Source organism: Grammomys surdaster, unplaced genomic scaffold (genome assembly GCF_004785775.1).
Source record: "Grammomys surdaster isolate TR1022 unplaced genomic scaffold, NIH_TR_1.0 125603, whole genome shotgun sequence".
NCBI classification, from domain to species: domain Eukaryota; kingdom Metazoa; phylum Chordata; class Mammalia; order Rodentia; family Muridae; genus Grammomys; species Grammomys surdaster.
Window position 1 is genome coordinate 864651 of NW_021620446.1, and position 27825 is coordinate 892475.

At 46.6% G+C, this 27825-nt stretch overlaps 1 protein-coding gene across 2 annotated transcripts in view; it reads left to right on the forward strand.

The window, feature by feature from the left end:
• The window catches only part of Ap2a2 (adaptor related protein complex 2 subunit alpha 2), a 70268-nt gene that overhangs the window by 29637 nt on the left and 12806 nt on the right, over positions 1–27825 (forward strand). The window contains exons 3-11 of one of the 2 annotated variants that reach the window (XM_028786832.1): positions 4461–4603; positions 5988–6181; positions 9438–9567; positions 12156–12257; positions 17218–17326; positions 18792–18942; positions 20108–20276; positions 21806–21943; positions 27522–27704. In XM_028786832.1, coding sequence (XP_028642665.1) covers positions 4461–4603; positions 5988–6181; positions 9438–9567; positions 12156–12257; positions 17218–17326; positions 18792–18942; positions 20108–20276; positions 21806–21943; positions 27522–27704 — 1319 coding nt within the window. The remainder of the gene's footprint in view (positions 1–4460; positions 4604–5987; positions 6182–9437; positions 9568–12155; positions 12258–17217; positions 17327–18791; positions 18943–20107; positions 20277–21805; positions 21944–27521; positions 27705–27825) is intronic. The other variant, XM_028786833.1, reaches the window with a different exon arrangement.

Consider the following 27825-nt stretch of genomic DNA (forward strand, 5'->3'; position numbering starts at 1 on the left):
TTGGATGAGTGCTCTATTTTCATGTACACCAGCATGACAGAAGAGGGCGTCAGATCCTGTTATAAATGGTTGTGAGTCACCATGTGAGTGTTGGGTATTGAACTCAGGACTTCTGGAAAAGTAGCTAGTGATCTTAACCACTAAACCATATCTCCAGCTTTAGGACTTGATTTTTGATCTTTTGGTGATTTTTTTTTTCTTGTCCATATCAGCTGTCAGTTTTCAGGGAGAGTGGTGAATTTTATCCACCAAGGCGTTGCTGTGAGGGCAGTCTGAGGTGCTGTCATCAATGTTCTTTACAACAACAGCTTTGAGTCTGGAGTAGTGTACAGCCAGGACCACTTTCACGGGTTTCATGAATTCACCCGTTTTGACAGCAAATAGCTAGCACCCAGCAGAAAGGAAGGACATCTTTAAAATATTTTAATTAAATTTTTTTTATTAGACATTGTCTCATAGTCTAGGATAGCCTTAAACTTGCTATGGCCGAAGCTGATCTTGAACTTAGATCCTCTTGCCTGTTGGCTCTTACCAAGTGCTAGAATTACAGGCATGCCACTGTGCCATAAAGAAATTGCTATAAGTTCAAGGTCATCCTGGGCTACATAGTGAGTCCCAGGCAAGCCTGGGATATAGAATGGGGCCTTGTCTCACTCATCACCTTCCAAAAAGATGCACATGTGAAACAAACAGGCAGAAATACCAAACCACTTATCTGGTGTTGCAAACCACAATTGTGCGTGGATAAGCCGGGGATTCATGAAGAAGTCCACAGCTGTAGATGCCTGAGAATGAGTTACTGGAATTGTGGAATCGTTAAGACATCATTCTTATTGTAGCCTCCCACTGTACACAGCTATACATACTGTTCCTTCTGTAAACAAAATGAATAAAAACATTTGAAAAGTCTGGATGAGGAGTTAGGATGGCCTAGAACCTACAGAAATTCATCTGCCTCTGCTGTCCTGAGTGCTGGGATTAAAGGAGTGCATCACCATGTCTGGCTTGGATTTTCTTACGTTAGTTGACATTGTGGTACTTTTAAGATTTAACATTTTACTCTCTAGTATGGAATATAGAGCATTCTAGTGGTTAAGATTATCTCCTAGCAGTGACAATGTGCGGATGTATGTGGAGCGGTGGACTGTGAGAGGCAGCTGGTACCTGGTCGAGCACAGGCCTCGAACCCCGGATAATACCATAATGGGGTGTAGATGTTTGGCCTTGTTCCTGGGCCCTGGTTCCTTTCACTTATCCACAGCCCCTCCCAAAGAAAGGTTTGTGGCCTTAGGTCATATAGCACAGGTAGCACAGGTAGCACAGGTAGAGGGTGTGACTACAGGCCACAGAGCCTCAAGAGATCTCCATATTCATGAGTTACCTAAAGGCCAGACTGCGTATTCCTTCCCAGACCTTCCTCCTCCTACTCACAAAAGGTATTTAACCTCAGGCCTGCCCTGAGGACACAGGGTACAGCTTCATCCACTTTCTACCATGACAACAAACCTTTTAAAACCATGGACTTCCTCTCATACTTGGGGCCCACCATGGAGGACCACAACTCAACCAAACAGGACCCACGCCCATATGAGCTACAGCCCCGGAGATGTAGGCTCTGACTTTATAAGCTGCATATTCTAAGTCTATGATATAAGTCTGTGATTAGAACTCAGCTGGTACAGTGGTATTTATCCACTGGGTCCCACCACAGGAAGTCTGTTTAAGATGTTGGTAGATTTGGGGCAGGAGCTTTGGGGCTGTTGCTAGAGTGCATTTCTGGCTCAAACAAAGTCTCATCCCTGATTCCTAGCACTACGTAAAACTAGGTTTGGTGGTGCTCACCTATTATCCCAGCACTCAGGAAGTAAAGGCAGATGAGAATTGCAAGGTTATCCTCTGCAAGATTTCGTTAACCTTTATTTTTGGTTTTGCGTTAGATTCTATGAATGAGTACATACTTGTTCATTGCCTTGCTAGATTTTGACCAATTTCTTTCCTGCAGCTCTTCCATCTTCTGTCCAGGTCACACTCACCACCAGTCAGTGGTTAGCACATCCTCAGTGGCTTTTTGAAAAAGTTTAAGAGTGTGTGTGTGTGTGTGTGGTTTGTATGTGGGTATGCACATGAGTGCAGGTGCCCACAGGGACTAAAGATGTTGGGTCCCTCTAGAGCCAGAGTTACAGGTAGTTGTGAGCTGCCTGATGTGGTGCTGGGAACTGAACTCTGGTCCTCTGAAAGAATAGTGCATGCTCATAACTCCTGGGCTGTCTCTCCAGCCCCATCCTTAGTGTGGGTAACTCAGTTTGCTCTCTGAGATCCTGTTCGTTCATATTTTATATGCAAATCTCTCATTGGCTTAAACTGTCTCGTTCTCTGTATGCTACAGTGGAGGTCCAAGGGCAGCCTGTTCCTGTCAGTTCTCTCCTTCCACTCTGTGGTATCCAGGGGTTGAACTCAGGTTGTCAGGGCTTGCATTAGATGCTTTTACCTGCTGATATTTCACTGTTCCCAGTCTTGCTATATGTAGGATGGCCTACAGCTGAGGCTGGCCTTGAATTTCCTGCCTTCATCTCCTGAGTTCTGGGATAACAGTCTTATATCATCACGTTTAACTTTCTAATTTACATTCTTTTGGGCTATACCTTGGAATACATTAATTTAGCTTTTTTTCCTTTTTGATGGGGGTAGAACCCAAAAGCACATGTGTGCTAAGCAAGTGTTTTAAACCACTGTATCCTGATAATTTTTTTTTAACTTTTTGAATAATAACCTTACTTTCTTGAGATGGAGTCTTACCCCTTACTGGGCAGGAACCCACCATGTAGACCAGTCTGCCCTCAGATTCCCAGAGCTCTGCCTGCTCTGTCTCCCTGCTACTCATGCCATGCACACATAGCGTGAAGATAGCAGTAAGTAGGTAAGTAGGAGGTGCAGCCAGATAGATGTTCTATTAGCATCTGAGTTGGAGATGTTGTTCTGCTGCTAGAAAGGAGGGGTGATTTCTCAGGAGCTCTACAAGCCCACTTTGGGTTGGTCTTTGCCCAACATGTGGGGTGTTTGTTCTGGACATCCCTGTGAGAGGTCAGTAGGTCTGTCCACAGAGATGCCACTGCTCATCCCTTAACCAGCAGAAGGATAGTGTTGCTGTGATAGTCTTGACCAGTCACATCCTTTAGACCACATATTTAAATTATATTTATGTTTATATTCAGATATAATATTTATTATCTTTCTGACAATACATATTTTTATTTTCATTTTATTTATTCTATATTCCAACTACAGTTTCCCCTCTCTCCTTTTCTCCCAGCCGCACCCCAAGACTCACAATGACTCTTCCTCCATTTTCTTTCAGAAAAGGGCTGGCCTTCATGGATGTTAACCAGCCATGGCATATCAAGTTGCAGTAAAACTAGGCATTTATTTTCTTTTCTCTTAAGGCTAGACGAGGCAACCCAGTAGGGGGAAAGGCTCTTAAGGGCAGGCAACAGAGTCAGAGACAGCTCCTGTGCCAGAAGACCAAACTACACAACTGTTACATATATTCAGAGAGCCTCACTAGTCCCATGCAGGCTCATGATGGGCAGTTCAGACACTCTGAACCCCTATGGGCTCAGATTGGTTGATTCGATGCATTTTCTTGTGGTGTCCTTGACCCCCACTGGCTCCTACAGTCCTTCCTCCCCCTCTTCTCAGGATTCCCTAAGCTCTGCCTAATGTTTGGCTCTGGATTCCTGAGTCTGTTTCTATCAGTCCCTGGGTGAAGCCTCTTGGATGGCAATTTAGACCGTACATACTTTCTACTGACTTGGTGTCACCAGAAGACCCAGCCTAGGGAGAAGAGTATGTGTGAGCATCCCCTCCTTACTGCTGCAGGATGGCTCAGGAGTATTCCTGTGCTTTAAATGGCGTGCCAGTGCTGATGGCTCTTGGTTAGACGTGGAGCTTTGTGCTGTATAGTAAGTCTCATGTTGAACCTGCTTTGCTGTGATTAAGAGGGAGTTTAGCCATGCCACAGTTTCTGGACTGTGTGTGGTTTTATGGCTAGGTGATTTGCCCTATAACTGTTGTGAAATGGAAGATAATTTATAGTAAGTATCTGCCTAAGGCAATAAGCTTGTTTAAAGGATTAGCTTGATGACTTGTGCAGAGCTTGCAGATCTATCTCTTTAGGGCTTTTGGGGACAAGGCAGGTTGAGAGAGGTCAAGGCCCCACTGGCAAACAGGCACTAGCAGGTCTTTTTGGCTACAGAGCACTGACTGCCATGTATTCTGGATAGTGGTGTGTGCCACACTTACCAAGTATAATAGCTGCTCTACCTGTGTGTGTAGCTGCATGTCTGGCTGGAGGCCTGTGCCCTCTTTGAGGCTTTTACTACAATCTGCTACTGTACTACACAGTTCTCTGCCTTCCTCACCTTGACTACTAGATGTAAACTTTTTATTCGACTTTTCTGTAGGTGACAAGGCTCTTGATGGCTACAGTAAAAAGAAGTATGTCTGCAAGTTGCTTTTCATCTTTCTCCTTGGTCATGATATTGACTTTGGACACATGGAAGCTGTGAATCTTCTGAGCTCAAACAGATACACGGAAAAGCAGATTGTGAGTATGGTTGAGGGGCAGGGCTGTATGGCCTGTGTGCAGTTTGCAGACTCCTCCTTCCTCTCTGTTGCATACCAAGCACCTGTGCCTCTGGTCTGTGTTACTGCCTGGTGCTGATTCCTTGTAGCCATGCCCATCCCAACCTAGTTCTTTGCTTCTGAGGAACAGTAGTGCCCAGGATGGACTTTGATGGGGTGGCTCTCTTCCCACTGCTGCTTTCTGTTGGCTTAGGCTGGTAGATTCTCTTTGCTCACACATCTGTGTCTGTTCGCCACAGCCTTAGTGTCTTCTTTTCACAGGGCCTTGTTAGTAAGTACAGTGCCAGCAATGACTTTTGCATGACTGCTTGAAACAGGACCTATGCTCATAGGGGCAAGAAATAAAGCCAGAGAAGGTGCTGTCTCTTCTTTGCAGGCTGCTGAGACTTGCTTAGGTTTGGAGTTTCAGCTCTGCATTCTGTTATAGTAAGGCTGTTTGTCTGTCAATAACAGCGCTGTCTCTGTCTCTCTCTCTCTCTGTGTCTTTGTCTGTCTGTCTGTCTCTCTCTCTCTCTCTCTCTCTCTGTCTCTCTCTGTCTCTGTCTCTCTCTCTCTCTCTCTCTCTCTCTCTCTCTCTCTCTCTCTGTCTCTCTCTGTCTCTCTCTGTCTCTCTCTCTCTGGTTTTTTCAAGACAGGATTTCTATGTGTAGCCCTGGCTGTCCTGGAACACTCTGTAGACCAGGCTAGCCTTGAACTCAGAAATCCGCCTGCCTCTGCCTCCCAAGTGCTGGGATTAAAGGTGTGCGCCACCACTGCCTGGCAACAGCTTTCTCTTTTGGTTAAAAATTTAACTTACAGAAATTAAAAAATAAGCCAAATATCTTAGGATTTTTTGTTATGAAAATTAGCCTTTTCTATTTTCAGGCTCCACATCCTCTCCTTGTAAGTGATAGAATGGCGATAGTGAGGTGACAATGGGGATAAACCTGAGAGAGGAGTGGCTAGCAGTAAACTAGATTTTAGACAGATACACATATTCGTTAGTGAGTGGTGCCAGGCTTGGTTCTTGCCATGACAGCCCCCTCCTATCCTGACATGAAGATGGGGTGGCATCTGAACACAGATGTGTGAGCAACTGAGAGGAAATGAGATTTGGGGAAGGACTAAGTGGTTTGGTTTCCTTGTGCCTCTGACTTTGCATATATTTTAGTGGGAATGCTGCATCAGGGCTGGATGGTACAAAAGTGTTGTTCACTGGTACATTGTCCAAATGTAGGCTGTCTTCAGGGACGAGTCTCTGTGGCACCCATTGAGATGGTACTAGAGGCTTTCCAGGCTTCCTTCTCTGCATTGTGTGTTTAGGCGTCTTGTCATAAGCTTTTTGTCCCTGCCTTCTGGAAATACAGGGCTACCTTTTCATCTCTGTATTGGTGAACTCGAACAGTGAACTGATCCGGCTGATTAACAATGCCATCAAGAATGACCTGGCCAGCCGCAACCCTACGTTTATGGGCCTTGCCCTGCACTGCATTGCCAATGTGGGTAGCCGTGAGATGGCGGAGGCCTTTGCCGGAGAGATCCCCAAGATCCTTGTGGCAGGGTATGTATCTGGGTTTTTTGGGTGGGCAGCACTTCTAAACACACTCCACTCTGTGTAGTGAGGGATGTCAGGGAACCCTGCTATAGAGCTCAGAGTCACAGATTCTCTCCCTGTGATCACTGAAACCTAATCATAGAAGAAAACCCTTCTTAGCCTGCTAGCCTAGAAAGGACTACAAAGAAACAAAGTTGTTTGGTATAACCCTGAGTCTAATCTCTGCCCAGAAGCATTGGAGCAAAGGCCAAGCCCTTGTATATTGAGGATTCTTCATCATTTTTCCCCTCAGTTCCTTTGGAGAGCTGTCAAGTGGTATTAAGGGGTTGTTCTGGAAGAGTTTGAAGCAGTCCTGGGCTTTTTTGGGCCTCAGGGTTGGCAGAGTCATGGCCATCTTTTGTCTTGTCATGTGCTTTATGCTGTTGTGTAGCCAGTCCACAGACATAGTGGTTACATTCATCATGGTCCAGGAGACAAGATAGCGCAATTGTTAATGACCTGAACAGGATGTCAAGGCCCTGGGAGCAATGGCTGCAGCACTCTGTTACTATGAAGCTGGAATATAGGTAGGCCAGAGCTAGCCTACATTCTCTACATAGTCAGCTATTGGGGGGGAGTATGGGGGGGCTGACACAGAATAAAGACTTGGTGAATTTACCATTTTCATAGGTGCCTACCCCGGTCATCTAGTAGGCAGAGGCCAAAGATGCTACAAGTGTCCTATGCATGGCACAGGCACAAAGCAGAGAACACTGTAGGTCTCTCACTGTGCTCTGGTGCAGGAGCTTTAAGCTAGCCCTGGCACCTCAACCTTGAGCAATGTGAAGCACAGGCCTGTAGCGGAACCAGACTGGAGGGAACTGTCCTGTGGAAACAGGTTAAAATATAGATGTGGGCCACAGGATATTGTTGAAGAGAAAGAAGCATTACAGAGCTGAGTGGCAGTGGGAAATTCAAAGGCTTATTATTGTAGACTGTAAGCAGAAATCTTAGAGAATACTGGAGTATTTGAGGTAGGAGTTCACAATGGATGTTGGGATAGAGGAAAGGCTAGAGTTCAGACCAGAGAGGAAGGAAGTTGGGCAGGATGCAAGTGTGAGCTCCTAACAAGGCCTCCCTGGCCATGTTCTCTAGTGGTCACTATGAAGTCCTGTGATAGGACACCTGAGTGTAGCCTGCTGTGCTCCGTCAGGAATCCTGGCTCAGATGTCTCTGTTACATTGCTGCCTTCTGGCATTGCCAGAAGGGCTGGTCTAATGAAGTACACACAGGGTGATCCTCGAAAAACATTGGAGGAACAGGAATGTTTCCTGAACTACACAAGAGTACATGAGAGTGACCACAAGGCCCAGTGCTGCGTAAAGGTTCTTTAGCAGGAGACAAGTGGTATCTGCCATTTAGAGCATGTTTGACTATAGGAACAGTTGATGGGCAGAGCTTACCATGCACCCCACCGAGCACAAGTTAATTCTGTGAGTGGTATCTGAGAACCATGGTTGAAAGGTGCTGGTTAGTGTGGCGCCTGAGATGGGAGGCCAGTGGCTGTAGATGGTGGAGTGGTCCCGTCAGCAGTCAGGATGTCAGGCTGGGGAGGGTGGTGACGTTGGTACCTCAGACACAGTAGAGGATCAGAAAGAATACCTTCGACAGCTGGAGCTGCTCTGGGCCCAGTGGGTTTATGAAGGTGCTCTATGTCCTTACCTCTGGGATGGCAGGTGCTTGCTCCTTTTCTCTGAGCTGTCTGTTAACATCAGCCTGGAAACAAGAGGAGATGGCCTCCTGGTTCAGCCTCCTGGTTCAGCCTCCTGGTCCACAAGCCCTTCTCTTCTCACCACTGGTATAGTTCCCACCTTAGTGCCTTAAGGATTCCAGCTGGTTCTCTACACACACCCCTCCTGACACAAAGTTTCGCTATGGAGCTTTGGCTGTCCCTAGATCTTACTATGAAGACCAGGCTGGCCTCAGAGTCACAGAGATCTGCCTGCCTCTGTCTTTCAAGTTCTGAGATTAAAGGCATGCACCATTATGGCTGGCTTTCCAGTTGGTTCCCATGGGGATGTTCTGACAAGGCTTCCTCCAACTATCATCTTTTGGTCAGCTTGTTTGTTTTGTTTTCCCTCCACTATTTGTTCCTTTGACTGTTTTTGAAAGAGGTTCTCAGTCTGTAGCCCCCTGTTTTCCTGGAACTCACAGATTATTACCCCCTGAGTGCCAGTATTAAAGACATGTGTCATCATACCTAGCCTCTTTCCTACTTTTTGGCAGGGTCTAGTAGGGTGAAGGAGCCCCCCAGAGCTCCTGTCTTCAACAGAGCAGTAAAACAGCTGCCCCCCTGCTTGGTGTCTGCACTCACCTACAGCTTTGTTCTTCTGGCCTGTGTGGCCTTGGAAGGGGAAGAGAGAGAGAGGGGACAGCATTCCCTGGCACCAGAGGCTGCCTCAGGGCCTCGAATGCACACTTTGGCTGGAAGGCAGCAGCTGTATGTGAGGTGTGTGTGTGTGTGAGGTGTGTGTGTGAGGGGGGTGTTGTGAGGTGTGTGTGTGAGGTGAAGAAGGGAGCACAGCGACTGCATGTAGGTGCTGATGTGAAGCTGCAGGCTGGGCCAGGACACAGCGTGCTTTTTCTTAAGACTTTATAGTTAGATTTGGGCATGATGACTTATACTTGTAGTCTTAGCATTCAGGAGGTTGAGACAGGAGAATGGAATGAGATGAGTGTATGATACCTGATGATACCCTGTATCAAATAACATCAAAGATCCAAAACAAAAGAGACCCACTTCTCACCAGCACAAGACAACTTGAGCCTACTTCCTCAGCATAGTGGAGCAGGGTGAAATGTGGGGAGCAGGACACATTTTGTAGGCAAGAGAAGAAACTCGTATTTCAGGCCTCTAATCTGTTCCTGTTGTAAGGAACTTGGGTGGGGTTGGGGTAATCCTGTGGTTCAGAGAGGAGCATCATTGACATGACTTGCTTCTATCCTCCACTTGTATTCAGTGTTCGGGAGGGACATGAGAATTTGATGCCTTTGGAAGCCAGACAACAAATACTGCAGGCTTTTGCCTGTGGGTTAGTGTCTTGCTTGAAATGTGTCCTTCAGAGTCACTGTGAAGGTCTAGCATGTTGAGCTGTGTAGGCCTTCCTGGTCTCCTGGTGAACCTCATATGCTCCCCACACAGCTCCATTCTCTGCTTGGCTTAGCTTGTGGTACCTTGAGAAGCCACCATTCTCCTCAGTGACTGATGATGTCTGTTTTCTAGAGATACCATGGATAGTGTGAAGCAGAGTGCAGCCCTGTGCTTGTTGCGCCTGTACAGGACATCACCTGACCTAGTTCCCATGGGCGACTGGACATCCCGTGTGGTACACCTCCTCAATGACCAGCACTTGGTAAGTATCTGAGTTTCATTCTGTTCTTAATCACCCAGTAACCTTTTCAGGAGAGCACTGTAGAAGTGGTCCATCAAGAGTTTCAGGATGATGAAGGTGATGCACTGTCTCCTGTAGCATCTCTCTGTAGCAAGGCAGTTCCCCAGGGATTCCATCTAGCAGGGTGATTCCCACTCAGCTCCTTTGTCCCTATATGATGTTTGTCGGGTGCTATGATGTGTGTATTCCACCTTTTGGCTAAGCTCCAGTGTGTAAGTCTTATTAAATTACCCATTTTATAGAAGACTGAAAGGTCTGTGATTTGGTGGGTATGGCTGCTTAGCTGGGTGGAACCATGACCTTTGCCGCTTAGACTGTTGAGCAAGTAAATCTGATGATCTGGCTGGGGTCAGGCAAGTATGTTAGATAGTTACCCCTAGCCCTGGGAAAATCTGCTGTAAAGTTAAAAGATTATTAGATGCACATCTGGGCAGCAGTACATGGGGCTTGCATTGGACATTTTAGTGTGGAATGACAGCCATTCAAGCTGTTCCTGTGTTTTGACTTCTTGTGCTTGTTGAGATAGTTGGAGTAGATCTTGAAGGGAGTGCAGAGAAAGCAGAAGGCCTGGAGGGGAGCCAGTAATGCTGCTTTGTGAGTGGTCCCTGAGCACTTAGACTCTGAAGTTTAAGTACTACCTGGGGTGTCAGAGGATGTTGCTGGAAGCCATCATCTGTATCACATAAATGATAGTTCACCATTAATAGACTTTGTAAATTGTAAATAGTCAGAATTTCCCAGTTTTATAGCTGAAAAATCCACAGCTCAAAAAGATAAAGATTCTCATAGTCATATTGTGCCAGACTTAAACCAGGTTTTCAGAGGCTGTAAGAGTTGGGTGTCACACCAGTGTGCAGGTGAACCAGCTGTGTGTGAGAAGCATTGAACAGTGTTTGTATTCAGTTTGGCTGTGGCATCAAATCATTTCCAGATAGCAAGGCTGGGTCTTTGGTGCCAGGACACTGCCTTTCTTTGGATACTGATGCTATGACCCCAGTTTCTTAGTTGCTTTTTTTTTTTTTTTTTTTGGTTTTTCGAGACAGGGTTTCTCTGTGTAGCCCTGGCTGTCCTGGAACTCACTCTGTAGACCAGGCCAGCCTTAAACTCAGAAATCCGCCTGCCTCTGCCTCCCAAGTGCTGGGATTAAAGGCGTGCACCACCACCGCCCAGCTGCTTTTGCTTTTTTACATTACATTAATTTACTTGCATCTTGCCTCCTGACAGAAACTTAGTTCAAAGTAGGAAAGGTCAGGGCATCACGTTCAGACCACAGGCTTTCCTTAGTAGCCCAGCATGCTCTCCTTTTAGCTGCTGCAAACCCATGTTCAGCTTTGCCAATGTAGAAGGCCTGAGACACTGCTCTCCCAGCCTCATGCCTAGGGTCTCTATGGTGTCAGATGTCTGCTTATATAAGTGAGCTTGGTGGCCTCTTCTGAGAACAGTGTATAATTCCAAGGCCAAGGCCAGTGACCTGGTGATGAGATCAGGTACAAGAAGCCATCAGTAGAGGATTATGGTAGGGAGGAAGTCCATAACGGGGGGTTAGGTGGAGCAGATGACCTAGAGCTCAGGACTGAGATCTTTGGGGAAGAGATTTAGAGAGGGAATAAAAGGCTAGAGTTGCCCTATATCCACCCGGAGCCAGAGGGTACCTGAGTCCATATGCTACTGTACCACAGTGTGCTTCCTGTAAGACCTCAGAAGACTAACACACCAGGATGTGGAAGGATGACAAATGACTGGCCAACAATTATGTATTTGCACACAGCTTGAGTAGCTGTATTCTTGTGTATTTGGCCTATTCCAAATGTTAGGAATCCAGTAGCTCCTGACTTCCAACCTCATGAAGTTTACTTTTGGTTTTGAACCAGTATCTTGCCATATAGCTAGGGCTAGCTTTGAAATAACATTTCTGCCTCATCCACTAAAATACTGTGATTACAGATGTGCCATACTGCCAGGCTAGAGATTCCTTTACTTAACCAAAATCTTTCAAGAGATATGTACTGGAAACAGCTATTTGTTATCCTGGGACAGTGGTTAGACCTAAGGTCTTGTGGAGGCCTGCCATGCTGCACTGGGGTCTGGGCTGCTTCCATCTGAGCCCAGGCAGTCTGTGGGGACTCTGCAGGGAAGCAGGCTCCCGCCCTGGGGCTGGGTCTCATCTAAGTTAAGATACAGCAGGATTGTGAAGATTCAAATAAGTTGGAAAGTTCTGTCTTCCACTAGAGTGGGCACAATGATTGAAGGCAACTAGAGTAGATGGGGACAGAGGTACACAGGTGACAAACAGAAAATAAGACTCTCAAACTTCCCAGTGGCAGCCTTCTTCACCTGCAAGTACCACGGCCAAGTTGGACTAGATTTCCAGTTTCCAGAGAGAAGCTAGACCCAGAAAGAGCCAGTATGTCCTGCCTCAGTTTTGTAAACCTCATGGGTCAGTCGGAGCAGGCCTGGGGACCAGGTGGTTATGTACCATAGGGTGTACTTTATATGTACTGTCATCTGTGGTACCTGTGGGCCTCCTGATTAGAGTCTTTGTCTTTCAGGGTGTAGTGACTGCTGCAACTAGCCTTATCACCACACTGGCCCAGAAGAATCCTGAGGAGTTCAAGACCTCTGTCTCTCTAGCGGTCTCTCGACTGAGCAGAGTAAGTCCATGGTGGGGGCAGACAGCAGGGTAGATTTGATTTTCATTGCTTGACTGAATTCTTACTTTACATTTAGAAGCAGAGTATTTGGCCCAAACTGTAAATTCCAGAATAAAAATTGCCCCTGCCTGGGGCTGGAGAGATGGCTCAGGTTAAGAGTACTGGCTGTTCTTCCACAGTCCTGAGTTCAATTCCCAACAACCACGTGGTGGCTCACAACCATCTATAATAGGATCTGATGCCCTCTTCCGGCATGCACCATATACATTCATTAATTTAATTTACTTAATAAAATTAAAATTTGCCCCTGCCAGTCCTTGACATATTTGTTTCTCTGTTAATTGAGAAGCACCCTGCCCTATCCAGTGTGCTCATTGAGGGACAGTTGCTACTGCCAAGTGTTCTCTTGTCCCCTCTCCTAAAGGAGACACTCAACTGGCTGGTGTACTCTCCACTCACTTTCACTGCAGCAATGACTGGCCCTGGCTTTGTGTCTTGGATTTTGTTAGCGGTCTGTGTGGCATGTTTATTTTGTATGTGTCTTTCTGGCAGCCTTGTGTGTTTTAAACCCTTCACTTTTGTTTGGAGTAGCTGTTGCTGCTTTTCTGATCCTGCAGCTGGAATGCAGTGTAGTCATCCCTGTTCTCTCAAGCCTTTTGTTCTTTTCTGCTTGCGATCATCAGTGACTGGCTCTGAGCAGCCCAGGGTGTCTCATGGTCTACATGTGTGGGCTGGCATGGCTTAGGCTGTAGGGTCTTCAGTGGCTTCTACAGTAGTTGTTGTTACACCCGCAGCAGTGTTGCCCTGTTCTGGACTTGTCTGAATGTCCTTAAGTTAGCCTCTTAGACTTACATGTCGCTGTGATATGTTCTGGTAATCCATTGAGCCTGGGAAGCATTCATATGGATTGACACTGTTGGCTGCATTGGATTGGAACATACCATTTGCCAGCACTTATCCTTTGCTGTTCTTCAAAGGTAGTGGGTATATATGGCCTTCCCTTGATCTGTGTGTAGTTGGTGTGACATGCTCCTTTGCTGTTCTTCAAAGGTAGTGGGTATATATGGCCTTCCCTTGATCTGTGTGTAGTTGGTGTGACATGCTGTTTGGCTTTCTTGCTGCTTTGAGACAGACTTTCACTTTGTAACCCAGACTGGCCTTCAACTGACAGGCCTCTCTCCATGGCTAGGTATATTGCCAGTGCTGGCCATTGACTGTTTTGCAGAACCTTCTGGTCAGAGACTTTAAGTTGCTGAGCTTCCTTTGGTCAGCAAGCTAAATCCTGCTTGTGAAGCCAGCTGCTCTGAGGCCACATCTAAGTGGCACAGCTGGCGCTGTTCTGCTATGAGGAACCCAACACTGGACTACACTGGAAACTGTTCCTGCTCTCCCCACCCTGTTCTCTGGAGCTTTGCCAGACCTGTTGTCTCACACAAGTCAGTTGTGTCTCTGCTCTCTATCCCCAAAGTCCTTTGCAAACAAAGTGACTGAAGACTTTTGAGCTTTGTAAAATTTAAGGATTTGAGATATAGTACCAATTTTAAGGGTTGTCTTCTTTAGATCAGCAGATGTTTAAAATGCTATTCTCAGTGATTGCTTAAATTTTTTTACTTTTCTTGAGGTGCAGGGGGTTGAATCTTCATGTCATATATGGTAGGTAAGCACTCCACTGCTGAGCTGTGTAACTAGTCTACGATTTGGACTTTATTATAATATTATGTAACTAAATGAAAAAACAAACTTTTTTTTTTTTTGGGCCAGGTTTGGTGGCACCTACTTTAATCTTAGAATTTGGGAGGCAGAGGCAGGTAGAGCTCTGTGAGTTCAAGGACAGCTAGGGCTACAGAGTGAGACCCTATCTCAGAAATAAAAGTTTTAGTGTTGTGGATTACACATAATTCATAAAATCTATTAGTCTTTTTAAAATGTATAGTTCATTGGTATACGTAGATCCATAAGCTATGTCTGTTGCTTCAACTTTGTTTTTTAGTATGTATGTATTCATGCATACATGTGAGCATGTGTGTCATGGCATGCATGTGGAAGTCAAAGGTCAGCTTGTGGGTGTCAGTTCTCTTCTTCCATGTGGGCTCCATGGATCAAACTCAGGTCAGTAGGCTTAACTGTAGGCACATTAACCGTTTGGGCCTTCTCTCTGGCTTTCTATGTCTCTTTTCACCTTGCAAACCTGAAACTGTCCTCATCAAACACTGATGATGTCCCTCCTGTTCTCACCAGTCCCTGGCACCTTCTACATGACTGTCTCTCACTCTGACAGCACTGACTACCTTATACAAGCAGACTCACATGGTATTATTTTATTTAGCATAATGCCTTAGAGTCCACCTGTGTTGTTAGAATTCTCAGATATTTTTTCCTTCCTAGGGCTGAATAATCTTTACCTATTAAGATTATTTATTATTACTTGTGTGTGTATGTGTGTACATTTGTATGCACACATGGTTATAGAGGCCAAAGAGAGAGATGGATCCCTAGCAACTGTAATTGTAGGCAGTTATGAGCCACCAAACATGGCTGTTGGGAACTCAACTCAGGTCCTCTGGAATAGCAGTATGTTCTCTTAACCACGAACCATCTCTTCAGCTCTGAGGGATGAATAATTTGGCCTCAGATGTATTTTGCTAATGCCTCAGCCTTGGTCTACTTCATATTTTGGTTGCTGTGGATAGTGCTGTTGTAAATGTGGCTATGTAAATGTCTCCTCTAGACGCTTCTTTGTCTTTTGGGAGTAGAATTGCTGGATTATATGCTAATTTCATTTTTGTAAAGGAACTGACAGACTGTTTGCACAGCACCCGCACTATTTTACATTTCCATCAACAGTACACAAAGAATCTAATTTTTCTACATCCTCACCAGTGTCTCACTGGGTGTGTGTGTGCACATCATGACTCATGGAGGTGAGACAACAACTTTAGGAGTTGGTTCTCTTGCATTTTTTAAAAGGACTTATTTTTATTTTAACTATGTATCTGTCTGCACGTGGGTATGTACACATCAGCACAGAGGCATCAGGTTCCCTGGAGTTACAGATAGTTATGAGCTGCCTGGTGTGGATGCTGGGAGCTGAGTTTGGCGCCTGGAAGAGCAGCACTGCTCTTGAACACCGAGCTGACTCTGACTCTTCCCATCTACGTGGGTTCAGGTTGTTAGGCTGTGAGGCATCTTGCCCACCTATCTAGCCTCCCTTTGTTTGAGACAAGGTTTTGCTCTGTAGCCTACACTGGACTTGAGAGCCTCCCTCCTTCCCACGTGCTGGGATTATAGGTGTGCACCACCATGCTAGTGTGCAGGCGTGCTTGCTTTTGTTGGTGGTCTCATCACAGGTGTAGGGTGTGTCTTGCGGTCTTGATCTGCATTTTCCTAGTGATGAAGTGGGGCATCTTTTCATTGTTCATCTGCACAAGGGGCAAAATCCACTTTTTTTGTTGCCTTCCTCCCCCCGCCCCCCATGGGAAGCAGTGTTGAAATTGAACACTGAGCCTCGGTCTAGGCCTCTGGTCCCCACTCTGAGGTGTGTGCTATTGACTGCACTAAGACTTGCCAAGTGTACACTTTTGATTGTCTTGGACTTGTCTATTGTGTCCCCCTACTTTGTTCCTGTTGGTGCTTCTTGTTGTCTTACTCTGTTAACAGTTAGAGTTTCCTTGCCTTTCTGTTGTAAATAATTGCATTTAAAGCTGCAGGTTTCCCTCTGAGCAAGATGGAGCTGGAAAGTACACATAGGAGAGACACATCACATTGGGCCTGTCTCTGCATTTTCTAAAGATAGTGTGGGGCTTGTTTTTGCCTGCCTTGGCTGTTTACTGTCCACTTCTTTCCCTGTCTAGTTCTTTCCCGACTCTGTTACTGTGGCAGGGCTGTCTACAACCTGAGTCAAGGCTTGTCTCATCAGGATGAGCGTTCTAGAATGTGCTCACTTATGGCTGAAGGTATACACAGCTACGCTTTTAGGGAGGGAACAGTCCTGAGTCCCTACAATAAGGAATAACAAGCTGCTGGGCGTGGTAATGCAGGCCTTTAATCCTAGCACTTGGGAGATAGAGGTAGGTGGATCTCTGTGAGTTCAAAGCTAGTCCAGTCTATAATGTGAGTTCCAGGACAGCCGGGGTTGTAGCACAGAGAAGCCCTGTCTCAAAAAACAAAACAAAATGAGATGGAGAGGACAGGGGCCGTGTGCTGATGAGATAGCTGTGGCAGTTGTGGTCACAGCTAGGCTGGGGCCATGTTGAATTAGGAGGTAGAGATTGTAAGTAGAGCAAGTGCTGTCTGGCTCAGCATACTCAGCCCGGCTCAGGCTAGGGCCTTTGGGATGTGGGTCAGAATGTTTATTTTCCAGCCCATGAAAAAAAGACCGATTCCTTCTTCAGGTGTCAGTGTCTAGTACTAAGGGATGGTTGCTGTGTCTGTTGCTTGGAAGCAGCCTTGGTCTTCTGTGCCTCAGGGCATCATAGACCTTGTGCTGGCAGCATTTTGAATGTGTCTGTCCCTAAAGGGGGTGCATAGTCTCTTTCAGTGTGAGTTTATGAGGCCATGCCAGTTTCTCTTTGAGGGGAGACAGGAGGCAGTATTGGATATACCTAACACCTGAAAACTATTGTTCTCAGAGGTATGGCCCAGGGAGCCAGTATGATTTTTCTTTTTTTTCTTTTTTGTTTTTTTTCCCTTCCTTCCTTCCTTCCCTTCCTTCCTTCCTTCCTTCCTTTTTTTTGTTTGTTTGTTTTTGTTGTTGTTTTTTTCGAGACAGGGTTTCTCTGTGTATCTCTGGCTGTCCTGGAACTCACTCTGTAGACCAGGCTGCCCTTGAACTCAGAAATCTGCCTGTCTCTGCCTCCCAAGTGCTGGGATTAAAGGTGTGCCCCACCACTGCCCAGCCAGTGTGATTTCCTGTAGGTCCATGTGGAGTCTGAGGACAGCTGCTCACTCACCTGTTTTACAGATTGTGACGTCTGCATCAACAGATCTTCAGGATTATACTTACTACTTTGTCCCAGCTCCTTGGCTGTCAGTCAAACTCCTCAGACTGCTGCAGTGCTACCCACCCCCAGGTAATGTTCCCTGCAACCCTTCTAGGTGTTCTTGTAGCACCACCCACAAGTGACATTCCCACACCTGCTTCCTCGGTGCTCCCTGCAGCACCTACTCCATGGTCACAGATTCAGTTCACCTGAGATTCTTCACAGGGGAGAATTTATTTCTGTAGTTGGTTAAAGTCTTTATTTATTAGGTTTAAAGTTTATTAGGAGGTGTTTCAGAGAGAGGTCAAGTTAGTGAACTGTTGGCATGGTGGACTCAAGGACCTGCGTTCAATCTAAAGCACCTGCATGGAAACCCAGGCATTCTCCAGGACAGAGAGGCAGATACAGAGGGTCTAATGGGAGCCACTACAAGTCTCATGTCCCAGTCAGAAACACTGTCTCAAAAATGTGGGTATGGGTGGCTCCTGAGGAATGGCAGCCAAGGCTAACCTCTGTCCCCTCACACATGCGCACATATCCACATGCAGCTACTTGAGTATCACACACAAAGTTCACTGGGAGTCTTGGTTCTGGTCTTTCCTCCTCCTCCTCTTCCTCCTTTTCCTCTTCTTCCTCCTCCTCCTCCTCTTTTAAAAAAATTTGTTTGTTCATTTGTTTATTATTATAGTTTCTTATTATACAGCCTAGACTGACCTGGAATTCACTATAATCCTCCTGCCTCAACCTCTCAAGTGCTTGGATAGCAGGCTCCCACCACTGTAACTGTTTTGTGTTAATAACTTTTCCCCTTACTGTGTGTGCATGTACTGTGGGTGCTGTGCCACAGCATGCGTGTGGAGGGCAGAGGGCAGCCTGTGAGAGGTGGTTCTTCCTTCCATATGTAGTTTCTGAGGATTGAACTCAGGTCATTACACTTGATGGCAAATGCCTTTATCCACTGAGCTGTCTCACTGGCCCTTTTTGTTTTTAATGAGGCAGGGTCTTATGTAACTTAGTCTGGCCTTGAACTTACTATATAGTAACTCCTAATCCTCCTGCCTCTGCCTTCTAAGTGCTTTCATAACAGGTGTGTACCACCATGGCTGGCTTTAGGTTTTTTGCTTTAGGTCTTTTCCTTCTGCTTTGAACCAAATTAAAAATTTTCTTTCTCTTTATGTTGCTTTATATTTTCTCTGTTTCTGGGGATGATAACAGAACAAAGCCTCTTTGTCTTTGAAGCTCCTTAGAGGTTTTGTCCATAATTCTTGGATTTTATGACTAACACATTCTGTCTCAGTGGAAGTACTTTGTGCCATCTGAATTAGAAGCAGGCGTAGTTACCACAGTGCTCCATCCCCACCTCATGTTTATGACACTGGAACAGGGAGCTTTCCCATGACAATTTACAAATGCTCCCAGTCATATCTGCAGCTGGGAGCAATTGTCAAAGGCACCCATAGGACAAGCAGTGTATCGGAAGCCTCCTGCCCAGGTGTGGGGTGGGGCTGGTGGGATGAGTGCCTAGGAGCCCAGCCGACAGTTGTGTCTTGCCCAGAAGACCCTGCGGTGCGTGGCCGCCTGACTGAGTGCTTGGAAACCATCCTGAACAAAGCCCAGGAGCCACCCAAGTCCAAGAAGGTCCAGCATTCAAATGCCAAGAATGCTGTGCTGTTTGAGGCCATCAGCCTGATCATCCACCATGACAGGTGAGCCCTATGAGCAGCGCATCCCTCAGAGACAGCAGGTGGAGGCTGGCACTTGGTGTCTGTTGTTTGTGCAGATGCTGACAGGTGCCTCTCTTTGAGCTTTGGTCTGTGTTCCTCTCGATTCTTGAGCTCATGTGCACTTGCTGGCCCCAGGACATTACTACTAGATACTTTTATAGCTATGGTATGTTCCCTAGAGCTGTTTTTTGCTTCTGAGTATTACAAGAAGCTTCTCTGAAAGGAAGGGACACCCATGTGACTTTTGCTGCTCAGGGAGGCAATACTCTAGTATTCTGGGGTCTCCTGGGGCAGTGGTAGTGATGACTCCCAGCTTCTGTATAGGGTCATGGTTGGGTCCCAGTCAGTGGTTGTTGTACACAGTGCAGGCATCTTGCTTCTGCTCTTTTATGCTCAGGCCTGGTTGTGTGCCCTTATGTATGCCTGTGGCACTGCTCTCTGGGTCTCTGCAAGAAGCATGAGGCTCAGGAGCAGGGCTTAGCAGACAGAACCTGTTTGGAACCAGCTGTTTTTGCTCCATCATTTAGATAAATGTTGCCATGACAAAAAGCAGTCTGTCAAACTGGAGCAGGGTTGAAAATGAGCTGGTAAAAAACAAAACTTGCGATGTGAGGGAGAGCATAGTAAGAAACGTATGTAAGAAGGAATTTTGACGTTTAGCCCCTGTTCCACATTCATAGCCCTTGTCACTCACTGTCTGTCTTAGCCTGGTCCAGTTTCCTGCACAGCCTTGCTCCAGGCTGGCTGCTGTCCCTGGATACAACAAAAGAAAGTGAAGCCTTGGCCTACCAGAGCTTTCCAGAGTCCACTCTGGAGTAGAGGAGATCCTGCCGATTCATTAGAAAGTCACCCCTTCCTCACTGCACCCCTCTTTACAGCACCCCGTCCTCTGTCACTTCACACTGCGCTTCTTACTCTCCTGCCTCCTCACCGAGCGCCCTCACCGAGCATCCTGGGCCTGCCTTATGGCGTGTCCTTAAGTACCGCCTCCTCCAGCACCTCCCACTGTGCCTCTTCTATAGCCGTGCTTCTCTTTACTGTGTCTGCCTCTCTTCACTACATCCGTCCATCCTTACTGTGTCCTCTTTGTAGCTCACAGCCCTCCCTGACTATTTCCCCTGCTTACCATGTCCTCTACTCCTTGCAGTGAGCCAAACTTGCTTGTCCGCGCCTGCAACCAACTAGGCCAGTTCCTGCAGCACCGGGAGACGAACCTACGCTACCTGGCTCTGGAGAGCATGTGCACACTGGCCAGCTCTGAGTTCTCTCATGAGGCCGTCAAGACCCACATTGAGACTGTCATCAATGCCTTGAAGGTGTGCTCCTTGATGGTCATGTGTGGCTGCCTTCATGTGGAGGCCAGAAGACAGAAGGAAGATGAGTCCCTTTAAGCCATTTGGATTCTGGAGTGTTTGCTTAGCTCCTGTCACTTGCTGCCATTTGGGGTGAAAGCAGCAGTTGGGCGAGAAAGCTGTCCATCTTCCTGCAGTGCAGCCCTGCTGTTCTCAAAGACAGCATCTGGAAACAGAGCCCCAGCCGAGCACCTTTCACCGAGTGTCTCTGACAGCTGAGTACATTCCTGTCTCATGGAATGATTTCATGTGACACCTGCTTGGAGGCCACATAGTGTAGATCAGTAAACAGAAATAGTTTTCTTTGATAGGAAGATAAAATATTTTGTTTTTATCTCTAGGACCTTTTACAAAACAAAATTCCTTGTCACGGATTTTAGAATCTTTTTTTTTTTTTTTCTTGAGACAGGGTTTCTCTGTGTAGCCCAGGCTGTCCTGGAACTCACTCTGTAGACCAGGCTGGCCTCGAACTTAGAAATCCACCTGCCTCTGCCTCCCAATTGCTAGGATTAAAGGCGTGCGCCACCACTGCCCGGCTTAGATTCTTTTAAGGATTAGAATTCCAGTACCTAGCTCAGGTTACCTGATCTCTCCTTCTGAGTGTGAGAGTGACCTTGGTAGTGTGTTCCTCTGGCATGGCACACACTGTCTACTGTGCCTGCATGTTAGCTTACATGTTACATGTAAGCTCATTAGTGAACCATACATGTAAGACCCTCCATCTTGGTGAGTCTTAAGCTGTAGTGAAGCAGGTCTGGCTCTTACCTGTATTTTTGTGTGTGTCTGTCTTGAACACGAGGCTGCATGCTTCCTAGTCCTGGTTGAGTGTCTGCTCCAGTCGTTCTCTTCCATCACAGAGACAACTCTCACCTCAAGCTTCTCTAACCTTTGTTAGGTGCCCTCCGTCCTGCACTGGGGCACCCTGCACTGAGGCATCCTGCACTGGGGCACCCTGCACTGTCCACTGCAGGGGGCTACAGACAGCTGCACCATGCTTCTTAAGCACTGTGTGTGGGCTCTCTCTCTCCTATGCCACCTGGAGAGGGGCTCAAGAACCTACCTTGGAATCAGCTCCCAGGCAACACGGAAGGTGCTGGTCTGTGCCCACACAATGAGAGGCCTTAGTGACCTGCTCAGTAGGCCTGAGTGTGGTACTCAGAACAGCTGGTTAGGGAGGAGGGAAAGTGAACAGACAGAGCTAGAACTGGGTCATTCTGATTGGACTAAGTATGAGGGGACAGGGTTGTGTGTTGTGTGTGGGTTTCAAGTGTCCTAAGCTGTTGGGTATCATATATAGATAGTAAAGGGGTCCAGTAAGGAGTTTGGGGTAGAGCAGCACCCTGCCTGATGGGGGCAGTGCTGTGGGGTGTCCCAAGACAACTGCTATGGAGCAAATAGAAGCTAGACTCCTGGACTTATATATAGCAATGATTAGCCACTGTCCACCAACCTGTGCTTTGTAGAAGTGGCTCTGACTCTGTCTTTTTTTTCAGACGGAACGAGACGTAAGCGTGAGGCAGCGTGCAGTGGACCTGCTCTATGCCATGTGTGACCGAAGCAATGCCCAGCAGATTGTGGCTGAGATGCTGAGCTACCTAGAAACGGCTGACTACTCCATCCGAGAGGAAATTGTGAGTCCTGCAGCCTGAGGGGCTGTCTAAGCTGTTCCCTGCTCTGGACATGAATTCTAGTAGATGGTTGCTGGGTGGTTTTCAGTGCCTGACAAACTTGCATGAGTGTCTGTGAGACACTAGATGAAAGATTCCTTGGCATCAGCTTCCTTGTCTAGCCTTCTAGTGTAGACATCTGGTAGTATAGGGTCTGTGCCAGGCAATGAGCTAATTTTTCTTCTCCAAGATATTCTTATAGTGGGCTGGTGAGATGGCTCAGTGGTTAAGAGCACTGACTGTTCTTCCAGAGGTCATGAGTTCAAATCCCAGCAACCACATGGTGGCTCACAACCATCTGCAATGAGATCTGATGCCCTCTTGTGGGGTGTCTGAAGACAGCTACAGTGTACTTATAATAAATAAATAAATAAAGTTTAAAAAAAAAAAGATATTCTTATAGTTTGAACATGTAGTTGCTGCTGGTTAGGTTTTCTTGGCATCTGGCATATTAGAGGTTAATGTTTAAGCTGTCATCAACTCTATGCAGCGTTGGTTTTCAGTGGACTCTGGTCAGTCAGAGGGTCATGCACACCTAACCATTGTTGTAGTCTGGCATATTGCTTGCATGAAACTACAGTGTCTTAGAGAAGAAACAAGTAGGTGCATGACCACAGACGAGAGGCTCTGGCTTGCCTCACTTGGTTTAACACTGGTCTCTCCCTGGAGCTAGAGCGACAGTAGAGAGGGGATGAGAGTGGGGCAGCAGCGGGTACTGTGAGCATAGCCTCTCTATGTGTCACTCCTGGAAGCAGAGTGCGATTGGAGACTTCCTTAAGAACTAGTAGAAAGAAGAAGCAGTTGGGGCACTGCTGGATTGCCTCACAGGGTCCTGGGGCAAGGGTCTGACGAGGAAGGGCTAATCGGTCTATGCGCTCACACCTGAGTTGTTTCATGACCATGCCATGCTCCAGGGAAAGCAGGAAATAATGAGAGGTCAAGAAGGCTTCTTGTTAGTGGTAATGGGCTGAGCTATTGAGATACTAGAAGGAGGGGTCATACGGGATTGAAGCTGTTTCCTCACTTCCGGCAGGTGGTGCTGCGGGCAGGAGCCTTGGCTACTCAATGAAATCCTTGAGTTTTTTGTTTTGTTGTTCTATTCTATATTTGGGTGGTGCTCGTGTATGTCTTCTGACATGTGTGTGGAGGTCAGGAGTTGTTCTGTTTTTTGTTTTTTTTTTTTTTCTACATGGGTTCTGGGGACTAAGCTCAGGTCATCAGATGAGATAGCAAACACTGTCCACTGCTGAACCATTTTGCTGTTCTCTTTGAGATGATTCTAAAAGATTACAGTTTTAGAGTTTCTGACCCAAGATTGAGTCGACTTCAAGCTTTGGACCTCTGTGGGCAAGCCACATGTATATGATAACAGCAGGGAACAAGTGGTGGGGCAGACTGCTCACCCTGCATCCACAGTCCCACATCCCCCTCCAGTAACAGCAGGCCCCCCCCACTGATCCCCCTCCTTCAAAGTCTCCCCTCCACCTGCTGTGCTGCTCTGGAGTCCAAGCCTCTAACACTTGGAACGTTGGAGAACAATCAAGATTCGGCCAGGCAGGCAGTGTGGGCAAAGGGCCCTTGTGTGTAGGGAAGGGCTGGCGTTGTTGGAGATGTGGCTGGGCATGTAGCTTACAGCTTTGGCCAGGCTCTCAGTCACCCTCATTGGATTGCTCTTGGTGTTCTCAGCAGAGGTACAGTGGCATCTGTCAGTACAGTTGTGTTGGTTTGCCCTCTAGCCTCTTTTTTTCTTTTCTATTGAAAACAACTTTTCCCCCTCACGATATAATTTGTTCATGTTTTCTCTTTCCTTCTGTTCTTCCCAGACCTTCCCACTTCTCTACTTACCCAACTATGTTCTCTTTTTCTCTCTTTCCACCTTTTTATTTTTGAGATTATAGTTACATTTTTTCCTTTCCTTTTCTCCTTCTCAGCTTGCCCATATACCCCTTCCCATCCTTCAAATTGACGGCCTCATTTTTATTAATAATGATTGCATTTTTATGTGTATATAAATGCAAATATATTCTAAATGTATATTTCTAAATACATACATATTCTAAATAAATTCTATTAAGTCCCTATAATGTTGCTTGTATGTTTTCAGGGCTGCCCCCTCAGCACTAACAGCAGATTGGTGTGCTCCTCCTGGGGAGGACCACCTCTCCCACTCCCAGCTCCTCCTGGAAGGAAGGAAGACTACCTCCCCCACTTCTAGTTTCCCTCAGTTGCGTGTAGTTCTTTGTGTAGGGTTGAGGCCTTGTGGGCTTTTTCTTGTCCACGTTGGGATGTCTTTAGTGCTGTCATTGTTCAGCTCACACTTTGGCAGTAGTGGTGGTGAGACGTGATGGGTGCAGCCTCTGACATCACTAGGAGACACACAGCAGACTCCTGACGATCTTATCTTTTCTCTCCTGTGGTGCTCTCTGAGTCAGTAGGAGTGAAGCTTCTAGTTAGGCCTCAGCCAGACTTCTCTGTGTTTGAGGAGATATGTGAGTGCTGTCTTCAGCAGTAGGGCCTTTCCATCAGTTGTAGAGAGCAAACAGTAGATGTTTGGGGGCTTCCCTTTGGCCAACAGCTCAACACGATGTAACCCATTTCTGGCACTTGGTGGCACACGATGTCTAGTTGGAGCACTGTTCCTCTGTTATTTGGTCGCTTCATTTAGATTCCTTTTATATGTATGTATTTTTGGAGGTGTCTACAATTAAACTTCAATATGCTTCTTCAAATGACCTTTAGTATTCGTTGTCCCTCCCCATATTTCCTCCTGCACCCTTCCCTCCATCCCTACCTTGTTTAACCCTACTACTTCCGTTTCCTCTTTATCTCCTCAGAACACTATATTCTTTTTTTATTGGTTATTTTATTTATTTACATTTAAATTATCATCCCTCTTACCAGTTTCCCCTCCACAAACCCTCTATCCCCTCCCCCTTCCCCCTGCCTCTATGAGGGTGCTCTACCTCCAGCCCACCCACTCCTGCCTCAGCACCCTAGCGTTCCCCTACCCTGTGTCATCAAGCCTCCACAGACCAAGGGGCTCCCCTCCCAGTGATGCCCAATAAAGCAGTTCTCTGCTACATATGCAGCTGTACCCATGGGTCCCCCCCCCACCCCCATGTGTACTCTTTGGTTGGTGGTTTAGTCCCTGGGAGCTCTGGGGGGTCTGGTTGGTTGATATTGTTGTTCATCCTATGGGGTTGCAAACGGCTTCAGCTCCGTCAGTCCTTGCTCTAACTTTTCCATTGGGGTCCCCACACTCAGTCTGATATTTGGCAGTGTGCATCCTCATCTATATTGGTCAGGCTCTGGCAGAGCCTCTCAGGGGACAGTCTTGCTAGGCTCCTGTCAGCAAGTGGTGCTTGGCATCAAGAATAGTGTCTGGATTTGGTGTCTGCAGATGGGATGTGTCCCTAGGTGATGGAGTCTTTGTAATGGCCTTTCCTTCAGTCTCTACTCCACTCTTTGTCACTGTATTTCTCTTTGACATGAGGAATTCAGGATTAATATTTTTGAAGTGGGTGGGTGGCCCCATCCCTCAGCTGGGGGCTATGCCTATCCACTGGATATTGTCTCTACAGGTTCTATCTCCCCTTTGTTGGGTATTTTGGCTAATGTCCTCCCTTTTAGGTCCTGGGAATCTCTTGGGTCCCTGGCATCTGGGACTTTATACTCCCAGGCCCCCGTTCCCATAATGCTATATTCTACCTCCCCTTCCTTGGGAACTCCTATCCTCCCCCTAGTCCTTTTGGTATGACTAGGTACTAAACCTTTGTCATTATTTGGATTGAGCATGCATATCACATACTGAAGGCTTAAAAACTAACATCAGCATATAAGTGAAAGCATGGATGTCTTCTGGCGTCTGGGCTGCTTTACTCAGGGTGATTTTTTTTTTTTCTAGCTCCATCCATTTACCTGTGAATTCATAATTTCATTTTTTTTTACCAGCTGAATAATAATCCATTGTGTAATATAAATGGACCATCTTTTCTTTATGCATCCATCTGGACATCTAGGCTGTTTCTAATTCCTGGCTGTTACGAGTAGAGTAGCAGTGAGCTTGGGTGGATCTTTAGTAGTAGGACATGGAATCCTTTGACTATATACCTAGGAGCGGTATAGCTGGATCTTTTTTGTTGTTGTTGTTTTTTTTGTGATACACCTTCTCTATGTAGCTCCAGCTGTCCTGAAACTTGATGTAAACCAGGCTATCCTCAAACTCACAGAGACTGAGTGCCTCCCGAGAGCTGGAATTCAAGGTTTACACCACCATGTCTGGATTTTTTTTTTTTTTTTTTTTTGGTTTTTCGAGACAAGGTTTCTCTGTGTAGCCCTGGCTGTCCTGGAGCTCACTCTGTAGACCAGGCTGGCCTCGAACTCAGATATCTGCCTGCCTCTGCCTCCCAAGTGCTGGGACTAAAGACGTGTGCCACCACTGTCCGGCGCATAACTGGATTTTGAGGTAGAACTATTTATTTATAGTTTCTTGAGATTCTGAGGAACTGCCACATTGATTTCTTTAGTGGCAGTATAAGTTTGTACCTCATCAGCCATGAATAAGTACTCCCCTTTCCCTGAATCCTTGCCAGCCTGAGCTGTCATTTGTTTTATTGATCTTGGATATTCTGATTGGGGTAGATGAAATCCCAAAGTACTTCTAATTTATGTTTCCTGGATGGCTGAAAATAATTTCTTCAAGTATTTCTCAACCATTTGTGTTTTCATCTTTGGTTCCTGTTTTTAAATTGGATTTTTTGTTTTGTTTTTTTTATAATGTTTTTGTTGTTTCTATATTTTAGATACACGCTATCCTAGCCTGTAGGCTCACTTTGCTGGAGTGATTGATGGAGCCCTTGACACAGAGAAGCTTTTAACCGTCAAGAAGCCCTGCTTATTAATTATTATTGCTTTTAGTGCCCATGCATTTAATTGGGGGCTTGCCTACAGTTTGAGAGGGTTAGTCCCTGAGTGTCGTGGGGGAGACTGTGGCAGCAGGCAGGCATGGCCACTGGTGCAGTAACTGAGAGCTCACATGACCTGCAAGTTGTGGGCAGACTGGGCCTGGCATGGGCTTTTAAAACTTCAAAGCCTATCAGCAGTGATGCCCCTTCTCTGACAAGGCTACACCCACTCCAAGGCTTTCCCAAGCAGTTTAACTGGAGACCAAACATTCAAACATAAGAGCTTATGAGGACCGTACATAAGCTCATTCAAACCACTGTACTCCGGAAGTGTCATGGAGTCAGGGAGGTAAGGGGATGCAGGGTTGGAGTGTGGTTGATCTCAGCAGATTGTTTTGAGTGTTAGTATCTTGTTTCAGGTGCGGCTGTTGTGCTCAGTTGCATTGTTCTTGTGTCCCTCAAGCTTTTCTCTCCTGAGTCTGCTTCTCTCTACTCTCTGGGCTGTGGCCTTTGAAGATCTGAAAGCTTCCTGGTCACCCTAAGCTTTAGGTCCTTCTGCAACCTGGCATAGACTTGTGTGGCAGTCTATTCTCTGTATCCTGGGTAGCATCTGCCTGAGGGCCCTGCCTTCCCCACAGGTGCTAAAAGTAGCCATCCTGGCTGAGAAGTATGCAGTGGACTACACTTGGTATGTGGACACCATCCTCAACCTCATCCGAATCGCAGGGGACTATGTGAGCGAAGAGGTGTGGTACCGTGTCATCCAGATTGTCATCAATCGTGATGATGTGCAAGGTTATGCTGCCAAGACGGTGTTTGAGGTATGATGGGGAAGGGTGGGAAACTCTCACTGTGGGGACAGAGTGCCTTGAGGGAACAGATGGGTCTCGGACATGGTTATTGCTCCCATCTGCAGTTCTGTCCTTTTTGCACTAAAGTCCC